Genomic DNA, 13,532 nt, shown 5'->3' with positions numbered 1-13,532 from the left:
ATCCTTATATTATTTTTCTAAAAAAATCCTTTTATTCCTTTTAAAATTTATTTATATTATTTTATAATAATTCTAAATATATTTTTATCTAATCTAATTTTATTTCTTTTTTAATTCAATTATATTTCTAATCTCTTAATTCAATCAATAACCCTAACCCTTAATTAATCAATAACCCAAATCCCATAATTAATCAATAAACCCGAAACCCTTAATTTAATCATAAAACCCAAATCCTTAATTTAAATCAAATAAACCCTAAATCCTGAAATAAATCAATAAAACCCTAATCGTGAATAAACAATAACCCTAATCTTATACAAAGTCAATAACCCAAATCCCTAATTAATCAATAACCCAAAATCCCTTAATTAATCATAACCCTAAGCCCTTAATTAATTAATAACCCTAATCCTTAATAAGTCAATAACCCTAATCCTAATAAATCAATAACCCTAATCCTTAATAATCAACAACCCTAAATCCTTAATAATCAATAACCCTAATCCGTCAATTAATATTAATTCTAATTCTTTAATAACAAAATATTTTTTCTTTTCTTATTCAAATCCTTAAATATATTAAATATATTATCTCTAATTAAATAACTCCCTATTTCAATTATTATTTTAAATATTTAAATTATATCTATCCCTAATCATTTATATAATATAAATTTATATCCCTAATCCCCTAATAAATTTATATCCCTAACCCCTTAATAAATTTATATCCCTAATCCCCTAATAAATTTATATCCCTAATCAGTTATATAATATAAATTTATATCCCTAACCCCTTAATAAATTTATATCCCTAATCCCTTAATAAATTCTTTATTCTAATCTCTTTATAATTTCTTTTAATTTCAATCTTTCTTTATTTCTTTTATATCTCTCTCTTTTTCTCTTTTTATGATTATTAATATTATTTTTCTTTTTATTTTTTTCTTTTTTCTTTTTACTTAATTCAATTCTATTCTTTTTCATCATTATTATTATCATTTTCTTTTTAATCATTTTCTTATATTTATTTATTTTTATATACTCTAAAAAATTTATCTCTAATCTCACTTTATTTCTTATTAATATTTTACTTCTTTTTTAAATTTATTTTTATAATAATATTAATATAACCCTAAATTTATTTTATTCTTTTTTTATTCTTTATTTTAATTCCTAAAAATCTTATTAAATATTATTAATTCTTATTCTTTTCATTTCTTTTTATTATTATTATTATTCCTTATTCAATTATTATCATATTATACATTTTATTATCTTTCTAAATTTTATTATAACTCTAAAAAATTTTACTTTTCTTATTATCAATATTATAATTCTCTTTTAAAATCAACCCTATTTTATTTTATTTTTATTTTTATTACAATTATAATTATATAATTCTTTTTTATTTTAAATCCTTAAATATTCAAATTTTATTCTTTAAAATTATAATTCTTAAAATTCTTAATAACCCTAACCCTTTAATTCATTAATAACTCTAATCCTTTAATTCATTAATAACTCTAACCTTCAATTCATTAATAACCCTAACCCTTCAATAAATTAATAACCCTAATCACTTTATAAATAAATAACCCTAACCTTTTAATAATATCTTTTCTAATATCCTTTTTAATTTCATTTATTTAAATCAATATCTAATATCTTATATCTTTATTTTATATTCATATTTTATATTATATTTATTTTTCAATCTTTTTTTTTTAAATTTAAATTTTCAATATTAAATTTATCTTTTAATACCCTTTTTTTCAATTATTAAATTAATATTTTATAACCCCATATTTCTTATATTAATCTTATAATAAATTAATAATCCTAATCCTTTAATTATCTTCTTTAATTTAATTTCACTATAAAAATCTTATTATTATTTTAATTAATTTAATTTCTTTAATTTTCATTTATTTCATTTTTATTTCAATTAATAATATTATTTTTAAAATATCTATTTTTATTTTATTTATCTAAATTAATATCTAATATATTATATTTTTTAATTTTTTAAATTTTCATTTTCTATATATTATATTTATTTTTCAATCTTTTCTTATTTTATTTTTTAATACTTTTTCTCCAATCATTAAAATAATATTTTATATTATATATTTCTAATACTAATCGTTTCAAAAATTTATAATTCCAACCCTAAAAATTAATAACCCTAATCCTTTAATTAATTATCTTTTTAAATTTTATTCATTTTTAAAAATATATTATTATTATTCTAATTAATTTAATTTAATTTTTTTTTTCTTTTTTATTTTTTTTTAAATCAATATCTTTTATCTTTTTTATTATTAATATTATTATTTTCTTCTAAATCTTTTTTTTTTCTCTTTTTTTTATAATTCCCTTTTTATTTTATATTAATATTTTAATCTTATTATTCATTAATAAATTTTATTTTTATATTAAACCCTAAACCTTACTTTTATTATTTATTCTTCTTCTTTATAAAATTTTATTTATTATTATAATTAATAAATCTTTTATTAAATAAAATTCTTAATCTTAATCTTTTTATAAAATCTTTATATTTATATTAAATAATAAATCTTATTTCTTTTTCAATTAAATCCTACTTTTATTATTTATTATATTTATACATTCTTTTATTACTTTTTAATTTAATTCTAACCCTAAAAATTAATAACCCTAACCCTTTAATAATATCATTCTTTAAATATACTTTTTTATTTATTTAAATCAATATTTAATATCTTATATCTTTAATTTATTTTTATATTATATTTATCTTTCAATCTTTTTCTTTTTTATTAAATTTATTTTTCAATCCTCTTTTAATTCAATTATTAAATTAATATTCTATATTATATACTTTTAAACCCTAATCCTTTAACAAATTAATAATTTTAATTCTTTAATAAATCCCTAATTCCAATTTATAACCCTAATAATATTCATAATCTTTAATTAAATACTCTAACTCATTTTATATTTTCAATTCAATATTTATTATTTCAAATCCTAATTTATTCTTCTAAATTTAATAATTTAATAATAATCCTAATTCTTAACCCAATTATTAATTTCAATTTAATTTTTTACTTTTCTTTTTTAAAATTATTTAATTCTATTAAACCCTATTTTTTTTTAATAATTTTTTTCTAAATCTATATTTCCTTATTCTATAAAATTCTTTTATTATCTTTTTAATATTATTCTTTAATTTTAAATCTTACTTTTATATATTCTCTTATTTCATTCTTTAAATATTTCATTAACCCTAATTCCTTTCTTATTATCTCTTAACCCTAACCCTTAACCCTTACCCTTACCCTCACCCTTTTTAAAATACGTAGCGGTTCTTAATCATTTTAAAAATCTCTTCCAACTTTAACCCTGATCTCTTACTTTATTACTAGAACCCTTTATTCATTATTTTATTCTTATCTTATTATTATCATTACTCTATTCTAATTCCCTTAATATAAGAGCTGCAAACCTTATTCCCGTAAACCCATTCATTCCCCTCCAAATCAGTCCTCTCCCCAAGCCAAATCATATACGCAAGAAGATCTTCCCACGTTCGTTCAAAATGCCTCTCGAGCCATGCCACCCCCCCCCACCCTCTTATATGCCGCCACGCAAATGGGAATCACCATGTTCGGAAATCGACACTCGCTCTCTTCGTGATCAGGATCGGCCACTCGACAGATATCTTGTGGGTTGATAACAATTCCAACACACGATGTATCGTGGCATCCAATCTCTCTCGTCAAATTGGCACGCTTGTAGAGCTTCCCCCTTAGCATTAATCCAATCAAATCTTCGAGAGCATTGTGAAGAGAGGTGATCGAAGCGACGATGGTGAATTCGACAGTAGAGACAAGAATCCTGAAAGGTTAGGAGATCCTGCTCGTATCGATCGAGGATTTGATCCTGTCGAAAATCTTGAGTGTGAATCTCTCGAGGGCCAGTGGATTCAATTTCTATAGTAGATGGATTTAAAGTGTATATCAAATGAGGGGGGCGAGGTTCCTCATGAGGTTCCCTACACACTTGACAGACCTCATCACTTGACATGCACCAACGCCAATCCGAAGGCCGATCGAGGAATTGACTGAGGACGCCACGTGAGCAATATTGTTGAGTGAGGTAGAGTTGCATGGTAGCTTGATCGGGTGGAAGAAAGGTATCACGTTGAGGTCTCCAAGTCGAATTTAACAAGATGATGGAGGAAGCTTTCCTCCCATCGCGTCCCGCCCGACCGGATTCTTGAGAGAAAGCCGTCACCCGCTCTGGAGCATCGAGGTGAATGACCCATCGAATGTGAGGGTAATCAAATCCAATCCCGAGAGCGGACGTAGCAGCGATCACGGGTTGCTGAGGATTGGAGAGCCACCGTTGAATGATCTCCCCCTTCTCGCGAACCGTCCCGGATTCTGATGTGTACAGAGGACAATTCATCAATTCTGCTACCCGCGCCAGCAACATCACGAGTGCGACAGTAGATAATAATCTTATCACAACTTTGATCAAAGATATTAGGATCGGGCCAACACACTTCAATTAACTCTCTCTCGCTTTCTCCATCAAAGAATCAACTCCATCTCCATAACTAACAAGATATTGAAGGTTAGATCGATTGGTCGACTCTCGAATGATTTGAGGGCAAACCAATTTGTTCTGTTCGATGAATAATTCTTCCATCACCGGAGGCAAGGTGGCAGATAGCCAAATGGATTGAGTACGAATTTGTCGAATGAACCACCCAACTTGCGTCATGCAAGAGCGATACTCACTCGTAGTAATGGTAAGGTGACACTCATCCATGATGATGCGATCCAATTTCTGTCGAAAGACTAGCCCTTGAGCGTATTCCAAAAAGCTATCGTTGCAAACCGCTTCAGCCGATACGATCACCAATGGAGGGGTTTCCCGACACTCCACCGACCACACGACCGAGGGAATCCCAACTGCATTAAAACGTTTGATCATGTCAATCCGCAAGGCCACCATAGGAATGATCATGATGGTGGTGCTAGCGTCCGCAAGGCTAGCGCTGAGCATAGGAATTAAGGTCTTGCCGGAGCCGGTTCCCAAGATCAAGATGACTTGTTCGTGAAAGGTAGTTCCAAAAGTAGTCAACACCCCACGACGTTGACCAGGTTGACGAAATTGAAAAGTGACAGAAGGGAATAATCTTTGAGCCACTTGAAGTAAATCCTCTTCCGAGTACCCTTGCCTCTGACGAAATCGACTTCGTTTCGCGGCTCGCAACACTAGAGCATCCGATGGACTCGAGGCTCGCTTCCCTTGCAGAACGAAATCGAATCGAAAGAAGGAATGCCAACTAGCCGAAGCCCGAAAGCCTCGATGCAACATAGTATTCATGGTGAGATTGGTCGTTCCAGCGTAAGCTACATTGAAGGTTTGAAAGCTGTGATTGCTAAATTCGGCCAACGCCCTCAAATCGGATTCATCTTCAACAAATTCACCAGGAGTATGGTCCAGATCAAAGTTGGCTTGTTCTCTCGTAGTAAACTTCTCTTTCGTGATGGAAGCAGCAAATTGTCGCCAATTGGAAGTGTGTAGTATCGAAACCTGAGCACGTTTACATGCTTTCCGTAAGCAAGTCGAAATAACTCCATCTACCCACACAGTCCCTTGAAGATTGGACCAGAGGTACGGGGATATCAAAGCGGTCGGATTTTCTTGTCGAAGAAAGATTTGTCGAAGGGGAATAACATATGCAATATAAGTAAGTAATAAATTCCCAATAGCTTTCGGGAGAAATCGAATATTATTCTTGTATGCACCAGATTGTTGTTGTCCTTTGTGATATTGGGTATAGATCATCACCAACTTTTCCCAAATATAAATATGTCGCTGTCGTTCCATATTCCGCCACGTGATAGAAAGCAATTCGGGCTCTCGCAGAGGTGGACCAGGAGCAATGTGACAGAGGATCAAGAGTCGCTTTAAGAATTCCTGAGCTTGCACTTCATATATCTTCATAGCTTTCGAACACAAGATTAACCCTCCCTCTTGATCAACCTTGAAGAAAGTGGTGTGCAATTTAGTGTTCGTCTTGATGTATCGAAAAAGCCTCAGATCTGCCCCTTCTAAAAATTCCGAATTGTGTGAGTGGGAGAGCCAAGAATCCCCAAAATCCTCGGAATCCAGATCATCCTTCATCCGCCACGAAACCATCGAAATTAAATCTTGCATGCCAAATAACAATTCATCGTACAGGAGAGAGTGAGCTTGTTGAAATTCCGAAAGCACCACGTTCGAAATCTGTTCCATGGATATTTCTACCCCGCGATACCCCACAATCTGTCGATCCAAAGACCATCGAGCTTGGTGTTTAGCAATGGAAGCCTTACTCACCTTGAATAAATATAAACGCCACTGAAGAATGTAACCGAAGGGGGTCTCGGCTAATTGTTGAAAGAACTTCTTGCAGAGCGTGGTGAGGAGAATGGGAATTTGATCTTCGTCCTCTTGCTCTTGAAAACAGACAAAACCAAAGAGGATCAGTTGCGCCGTCCACGTGAGAGCCGACAGGTAACTATTAAAATTTCCTGGCTCTTCCCACAATCCCCGCCCATAAATCATGCGACTCTTCATAGCACAAAAACTCAAGACCGGTGATTTAAACGGTGCACTTCCAATCGAGTGACAAATCAAGGCTAGATATAATCGTCGAATAGCATGCTTCAAAGCTAATTCAGATTCTTCGGGATCTTCCATATTCAAGGCTTCCATGATAGCATCCATCGCACGAATTTGGGTTGAGGTCGGTTCGATAATATCACGTGGTAATGATTGATCCGATTCCGTGGCGGTGAAAAAGCCATCCTCCGAATACACCACTCGATAATAATATACCAAGAGTTGTTTCCCGATCAGGAAGTATTTGACCAACGTCGAAGCATTCTTGTGATATCGGAACCCATCCGCCTTGCCACTCGCTCCGGAATAAAATTCATTGAGGATGTTAGCTCGCTGCTGAGTCATCTTACGATCGGGGGATGTATCAGAGCACAATTGATAGGCATCTCGCATCATAGCTTCGGCGGCATGGAGGATGCGAACAAGTTGAGGATCATCCGCTTCAAGGTAATCTCCATCCAATTCCTTCTTCGATGGGAGCTTATACGAAGCCCAAATCTCCTCGTCTTTTAAATGAACTAAGTGAAAAGGGAACTTGGTGACGTCGTGCAACCACGGTACCCTCTCGGAGCGAGATTCCTTAATGTCCCGAACGACGCCAGCTGCCTTGAAGAGATCCTTTTTGACATTCAACGCATCTTGCTCAATCTGATCAATGGAATCCTTCTCCGACCGGGTTAAAGGGATCACATCGCCATTTCCACCATGGGGCCCAGGATTTGCAACAACCACAAAGTAATCAACATACCTCGGTGCAGTAAAGTACGTTTGGAGTAAGCATGCCTGCCATAGCGGGGTCGCTTTGTGCTCGCTCGCTTTCCGGCCATGAGTCACCATGTGATCCCGCATTCGTGGGAGGTGAGTGGTTAAAAAGGATGGATCGCATGATAAACACTGAAAGCCGTGGAAGACTCTGAGATGCTCTAACTGCGCAGCCCTACGCGCAGGTTTGTCTTCTCGCAATTGACGCTTCGTCTTCAGACTTAACGATTGAGCGTAGCTCAGTTGAGCTTTCAAAAGATCACCTGACAGGCGGTGGGGTTCGGCTCGGAGGTGTTGCGCGATACTTCGGGCCCCTGGAGCGATGCACGTCTGGCACTGTGTGCAGATCAGAACCTGGTGGTCAGAGTTGTATGCGAGGGTCGCAGGCCATGCGGAATGGCAACGAGACGTTCTACGGTTGCAAGATCGGGATGGGAGGCGGGGATGAGGAACCCAAGAAATCCCCTTTTGTGAAATCCCTTTTATAAAATCATGTGGGGGTCGTGTGGGGTCTTGGGGTTATGTTCCCAGACAAATAACGGCCGTGCCCTCCTTTTATGCCATGAAAGGGCCCTCGCATAAGGGGTAGGCTTGAAGATATGTAATTTCTATGCTATTCTTAGGGTTAAACCAAAAATGTAGATTAATTTAATATACATTCCGGCGGAAAGTAATAATGATATATACCCTCGGTTTAATTAATTAATTTAATTATAATTAAACAATATAGATTCAAAGCGGTTAAATAATATAAATAGCAACGACCCAGTGATCTTGGAGACCTGGTGATAAACCACGTTATTCTTTTTCTTTTATAAATATTCTTTATATAGATTTCGAAAGGGAGTTATAATAATGAGTATATAAGGTGAATTGGTAATTACATATATATCAACGAGAGGTGGTATTATAGTCTACGTCGAATTACCTTCTATTACAACTCAGTAAGCTACTAGTAATGATAGTTACAATTCAAAACGGCAAACTAAGATAAAGGTGACCTAATTCATGCCTTCAAGCCATATCATCTCATCTACTTCCCCACAGAACGAATCTTTAAGAGCAACGGCTTATGCGACCAGACTAGTCTTACTCTAGCACCATCTGTTAAACCATCCTCGGGATCAGCTAATTCAAAATCAAAGTTGTAGATGTATCGAGCCATTAGAACTCTGGTGACGGCATGTGCGACGCTAATTAGCGGGTTTAGTTAGTTATTTTACTTGATTGAGGAATGATTTGGAGGGGAATAGCTTACTTTTGTCCCATACACTCTCTAGGACCATGACTGAAAGGCTTGAAACAAGCTCTATTATCCGTTTCGAATTCAGACGCACCCATCCATCGCTCGGGTACGAAATCATCTTGATAGCGATGCAAGTGTTAGCTCTCCGTATGTCAATAATCCTCTTCAACATCTTAGAAAGAAAATCAATCCCGATTATTACATACCAGGCCTATTCCAATTCCTCTCCGAATGATACCCCGCCCAATGCGGAAACGAAACCAACGTATTGGGGGGGACATAATTCCCCGCAATAGTCGCACCTTCTTTCCCGACTCTTCTTGGATGATTTCCCGGAACGGGAGGATGCATTCTCAAAGCTTCTTTAAGAACCGCCAATAAATATGGTTTATCGAAAACACTACTTATCTGGATTTCATCTTCAGAATTGAAACTACTTCGTATTTCGTGCTTGAGTTTCGCGTATATAGATGGATTTTTGCAAAGATGATATATAGCTCCGATAGGAAGTGTGGCGGTTGTGTCTGAGGCGGCGGTCACGACGATTTCCAGACTTCTTTGGAGCTCGCTGAGGTTGATGCCACCGGGTCGGTCGAGGTAGGGTAAGGCGTGGGTCATGCTGGCTTATGGTTAGTTTCATTGTTAAATCATCGGGGTAATGAATGAAAACGTACAAATCTGGTTCCGTATCTTGAGCCTTTCTTCTTTTTTCCAATAGCTGATTCAAGAAGAATACATGTTGCATTCGTAACGAAACGGCTTTGGTCAGATAGGGAATATAAGTTAAAATTTTATTGAAGGGCCAGATTCTCTTCGATTCGTGGAAAACTGTAAAAGCAGTGGACGTATTTATACCAATGCCAATCCTATCCAGCATATCAGTATAACAAGTCACACGATAAAGAAATACACGGACTAGGCAAATACTAACCATTTATGATCCTCCCCCTTCTCCACACCCTTAAAATTCTCCCCGAAACACAAATCCGCAACAATATCATACGCGATCAAATAATTCCATTTCGCAATATCTGTGACCCCACCATCTTTCGCAATCTCTTTCAAATTGTTCATCAACTGATCCATAAATCGCCTAACTCTTGGTTCCTGTTCCCGTTGCGCTTTCTCGGTAAATCCATTTCGGAGAGACTTGCGAATTCGTTGATGCTCCTCGTGAACTGGATGATCGAAAAGACTCTCTGTACCTGGTTGAGGAACATAATTTCCTTTGGGCATTTCGGGTCGTCCGGGCTTTTTCGCATAGATATCTGTCCATGCTTCGGGTGTGATGAATGACAGCTCGTTGGGGGCGGAACGGACTATTGGGCCGTATTTTTCGTGCGCGCTTTTCAGGCGGAGATACACGAGGCCTTGAATTCGGCCAATACTGTTGGGGAAGTTTGTAAATGCCCATAGTCTGGGACCGGGATATTTGGCTAGTCTATTTAATCATGTTAGCAGGTATGATTCTATGAAGCCCCTAGATATTGGGGTTTATCTTCTTGGTACATACGGATGGAAGTATAGGTTGTAGATACCATTCATCAAGATTATAGTGATGATTGTCTACGGAGAAAAGGTTAGAGTATTTGAAGTAGCACAATGGTAAGCTTCCACTCACGAATACTAAGACGCCGCAAATGGTGAAAATTCCATGTTGAATGGATGGAACTGGTACTGCTGACCATTCGAAGTCTTGTATTGAATTCACCAGTTTAGACGCCATGCCTGGAAAAGTCTTTAGCTGGCAGGTCTTCTAAACTATCACAACTATAGGTATATATTTGTAGCGAATTGTTGGATATATGCATAGAAAAGGCGATCAGCTAAGAGTTTTGAAAAGAGCATTACACATAACGTGGTTTATCAGTGAGCGGGTTATATCAGTGAACGGGTCACTCATTTTATATACAAAATTCATTTGTACGTCACTGTGCACTTTCTTTATATAATAATATAATTTAAAGAAATTTGAAAATATTGAGATTTAATTATATAAATATTATAAAAATCTAATTATTTATTAAAAAATTAAATTACTATAATAGTTATTATAAAAATAACTTTTTTGTAACGAAAATCATAACAATTTCTACTTTTATTAGAATATAATAGAAATATTTATAAAAAAACTAGATTTATAAAAAGCTAATTTTTTATTGTTATTGAAAATTCTTTTCCCTTTTCAAAATAATAATTAATTATTAAAATAAGAATATTAAAAAAAGGCTTAATTTTGGTGTATTTTAAAGTGACCCGTTCACTGATATGACCTACTCGCTGATAAACCACATTACCACAAATACTACTCAAAATTGCAGCACTCCGAGGCAATTCGGTCTCCGATCTTCGTTTGCGGAAAGTGCGATTAGTGGGGCCAACTCTAAACAGTAACCCCCATCAGATCCTCCGAAATCGTATAACTGAACTAGGTTCGTTTCACCTCATTCTGAGCTCAGTGGACCCTCCTCAAACCTATCTGAAGACACCAATCAAGTAGGGCGGCATCATACACAAGTGATTATTGGTCGCTAAACCCGAAAGGAAATATGAGAGTTTAATCAAGCCCCTGCATACAGAAGTCAAATTAAAGTTTGAGCTTAGGTAAATACCTCCACAATATAGAGGCTCCGGCGACCGATGAACAACCGGATAAGGATGAATTAATTAATTACAAATCTCTCGAAATTTTGCAAACGCCAGAGAAGAATTGCAATTGAGAGACGTTAAGGGATGTATTGAAAGTCATCGGAGGCTTCAGTGTAATCGTTAATAGCGTGGTTTTGGTCCACGTTGAACCTCCACAGGAAAGTTGAAAGATTCTTAGCTGAGAGATCTTCACCTCATGAGACAATGGATAACAGTTCATTAACAGAAGAAATCAACAAGCGGTTCGGCCCGTCAATGATAGCTCTCCTACTCCAGTTGAGGCCCATCTCGTGTGACAATATATTCGTCATCCGTCTTGCTGCGTACCTTCGGACCGATCGTAGATGAGCTGCTCCTGATTAGCCAGGGTTCAGAAAGCATATCTTGTAGGTTCAAGTAGGTCCCAGTTCACATCCACTCATTACATACTACTCATGATTTTGCACACCTCGAGAAAATCAACCTCAATATCACATTTCTTCCCTAAACTCATTATCAGAAATCCTTTCCAGTCATGCTTTCGAAGTCAACACCGAACGACTGCTCGGAAGAGTATTTATTTCCGTCCTTAAAGGTAGCACAAGAACCGTCAGCAGTTGACTCAGCATTGCCCGCTATTTACTCAAGACGAGTCCTGATTTTCTCGACAAATGACAATTATGGCATCTCGGAAGCAATTGGAGCCTTATGCAAAGCAATGAAAATGCTCGTAGAGCGGTATTCCGTACTAGGCAATAGCTTGAGCTGTGTGTCGGGTACTTGGAGATTCTCACCCGGCCAGGCACGACTTATTATCAAAGAACTACCTTTGACTTTCAAGGAATTGGAAAATGCGAATTTCTCATCCAAGCTTTTAAAGCATGATGAGCTGAGCTCCGTTGTTGAGATGGTGGACTTTGAAAATGATTGGGATTGTTGTAAGATTCAAGCAAATTTTATCGAAGGTGGTCTTTTGCTATGCATATCGATTCTACATATTGCTATGGATGGTGCGTCTATTACACGGGTCATACAAGACTTGGCACGATATACTTGTGATAATCGTGGACCGGTAGTGAAGATAATCCCAGCTACGCTGGATCGCTCTCGACTTTCGAGGTCGAGCTCCGTACCGGACATTGCGAAGATGCCGGCTTTCTTGATCATGAATGAAGCTTTTGATTTTACTTCAAGAGTAAAAGGTTCGATTTCATCGACAATGTACAGGCTCAAAAATGAGTCTGTGAATCAACTGAAATTGGATTGTTCCGTGGACCTACCACCCGATTGTCCGTTCATAAGTAGTCATGACGCGGTTTGTGCACTCATTTTTCGACAGAAGATTAAAGCTCGTGTCAAGGCAGGAATCATTACTCCTGCTGACAGGGTTCAATACTCATTCCCTGTTGAATTTCGAAGAACAATACATCCACCTTTACCATCCGACTTCGTCGGCAATGCCGTCATATTCACAAGTACACCATTTCTGTTTGTGGAAGACCTCCTGAAACCCGAAGGTCTATCGCTCGCGGCAGCCGCAATTCGCCAAGGTATTAGAGATGTCGATGCCGGTTTTATCGATAATGCAATTGCGGTAATGGGAAGTTTGAAGGATCCGAAAACACTTAACTATTATGGCGCGATACATGGTAAGACGACGGGAATAACTTCCACTTCGTACAAAGGATTTGTAATGCCGAATGATTGGCATCCTGCGATTGGGGAATATCAACTCATGAGGTTGTTGCATGGTGGGTTTGGTGATGGTATATTTGTGGTGATGCCGGTGAGAGATTCGGGGTGGGAGGTTATTGTTACGTTGGATGTGTTGGCCATGGATGTCTTTGAGGATCAGCAATGGAATGAATATACAGTCAAGATAGAGGTTTAAAATTCTCATTTCTTGGGGTCGTTGGTTTCTGTGTCGATTTGGGATGTTTACACGCTAATAATTTTGGCCCATCTGATGTGATAGATCTCTTAGGTGTTACATGTCTAGATTGGCCCTTATAACGAGCAGAATTAGATTGCTAGGCCCTTGTCGTAGCTAGACTGAGAACAAAAATACTTTACTTGTACCAAGACTTGAAAAAGACGAAGTGAATTTAAAATATGGGAATCATCATCAAGCGTGTTGTCCTCTACACTTGTAAAAAGCTAAAGATATCACATTTACGGGGTTAATCACCCTCCGTTTGATTTGTGACTCTGAAGTACCTAATAGC

The 13,532-nt window shown here is 36.2% G+C and overlaps 4 protein-coding genes across 4 annotated transcripts; 1 reads left to right on the top strand and 3 right to left on the bottom strand.

Moving 5' to 3' along the window:
• Positions 1-3,686: 3,686 nt before the first annotated feature.
• EAF01_011595 (uncharacterized protein) lies at positions 3,687-4,487 on the bottom strand (the record flags this gene model as incomplete). Its single annotated transcript, XM_038919853.1, has 1 exon — positions 3,687-4,487. The coding sequence occupies one exon, from the start codon at positions 4,485-4,487 to the stop codon at positions 3,687-3,689; it is 801 nt and encodes a 266-aa protein (XP_038764786.1).
• A 75-nt stretch (positions 4,488-4,562) lies between these two features.
• Positions 4,563-7,520, bottom strand: EAF01_011594 (uncharacterized protein; the record flags this gene model as incomplete). The annotated part of the gene is made up of 1 exon (XM_038919852.1): positions 4,563-7,520. One exon carries the CDS (start codon positions 7,518-7,520, stop codon positions 4,563-4,565), a length of 2,958 nt encoding a protein of 985 aa, XP_038764785.1.
• Positions 7,521-8,416: 896 nt separating this feature from the next.
• Positions 8,417-10,405, bottom strand: EAF01_011593 (uncharacterized protein; the record flags this gene model as incomplete). Its single annotated transcript, XM_038919851.1, has 7 exons — positions 8,417-8,626; positions 8,692-8,797; positions 8,886-9,298; positions 9,354-9,545; positions 9,611-10,120; positions 10,193-10,245; positions 10,301-10,405. The coding sequence occupies 7 exons, from the start codon at positions 10,403-10,405 to the stop codon at positions 8,467-8,469; spliced, it is 1,539 nt and encodes a 512-aa protein (XP_038764784.1). The 3' UTR covers positions 8,417-8,466.
• A 1,437-nt stretch (positions 10,406-11,842) lies between these two features.
• EAF01_011592 (uncharacterized protein) lies at positions 11,843-13,198 on the top strand (the record flags this gene model as incomplete). Its single annotated transcript, XM_038919850.1, has 1 exon — positions 11,843-13,198. The coding sequence occupies one exon, from the start codon at positions 11,843-11,845 to the stop codon at positions 13,196-13,198; it is 1,356 nt and encodes a 451-aa protein (XP_038764783.1).
• Between the last annotated feature and the right edge of the window lie 334 nt (positions 13,199-13,532).

The sequence above is a fragment of the Botrytis porri genome, assembly GCF_014898465.1.
Source record: "Botrytis porri strain MUCL 3234 chromosome Unknown BPOR_022, whole genome shotgun sequence".
Classification (NCBI taxonomy): domain Eukaryota; kingdom Fungi; phylum Ascomycota; class Leotiomycetes; order Helotiales; family Sclerotiniaceae; genus Botrytis; species Botrytis porri.
The sequence above is the reverse complement of the archived record's forward strand: the minus strand, read 5'-3'. Positions and strand labels throughout refer to the sequence as shown.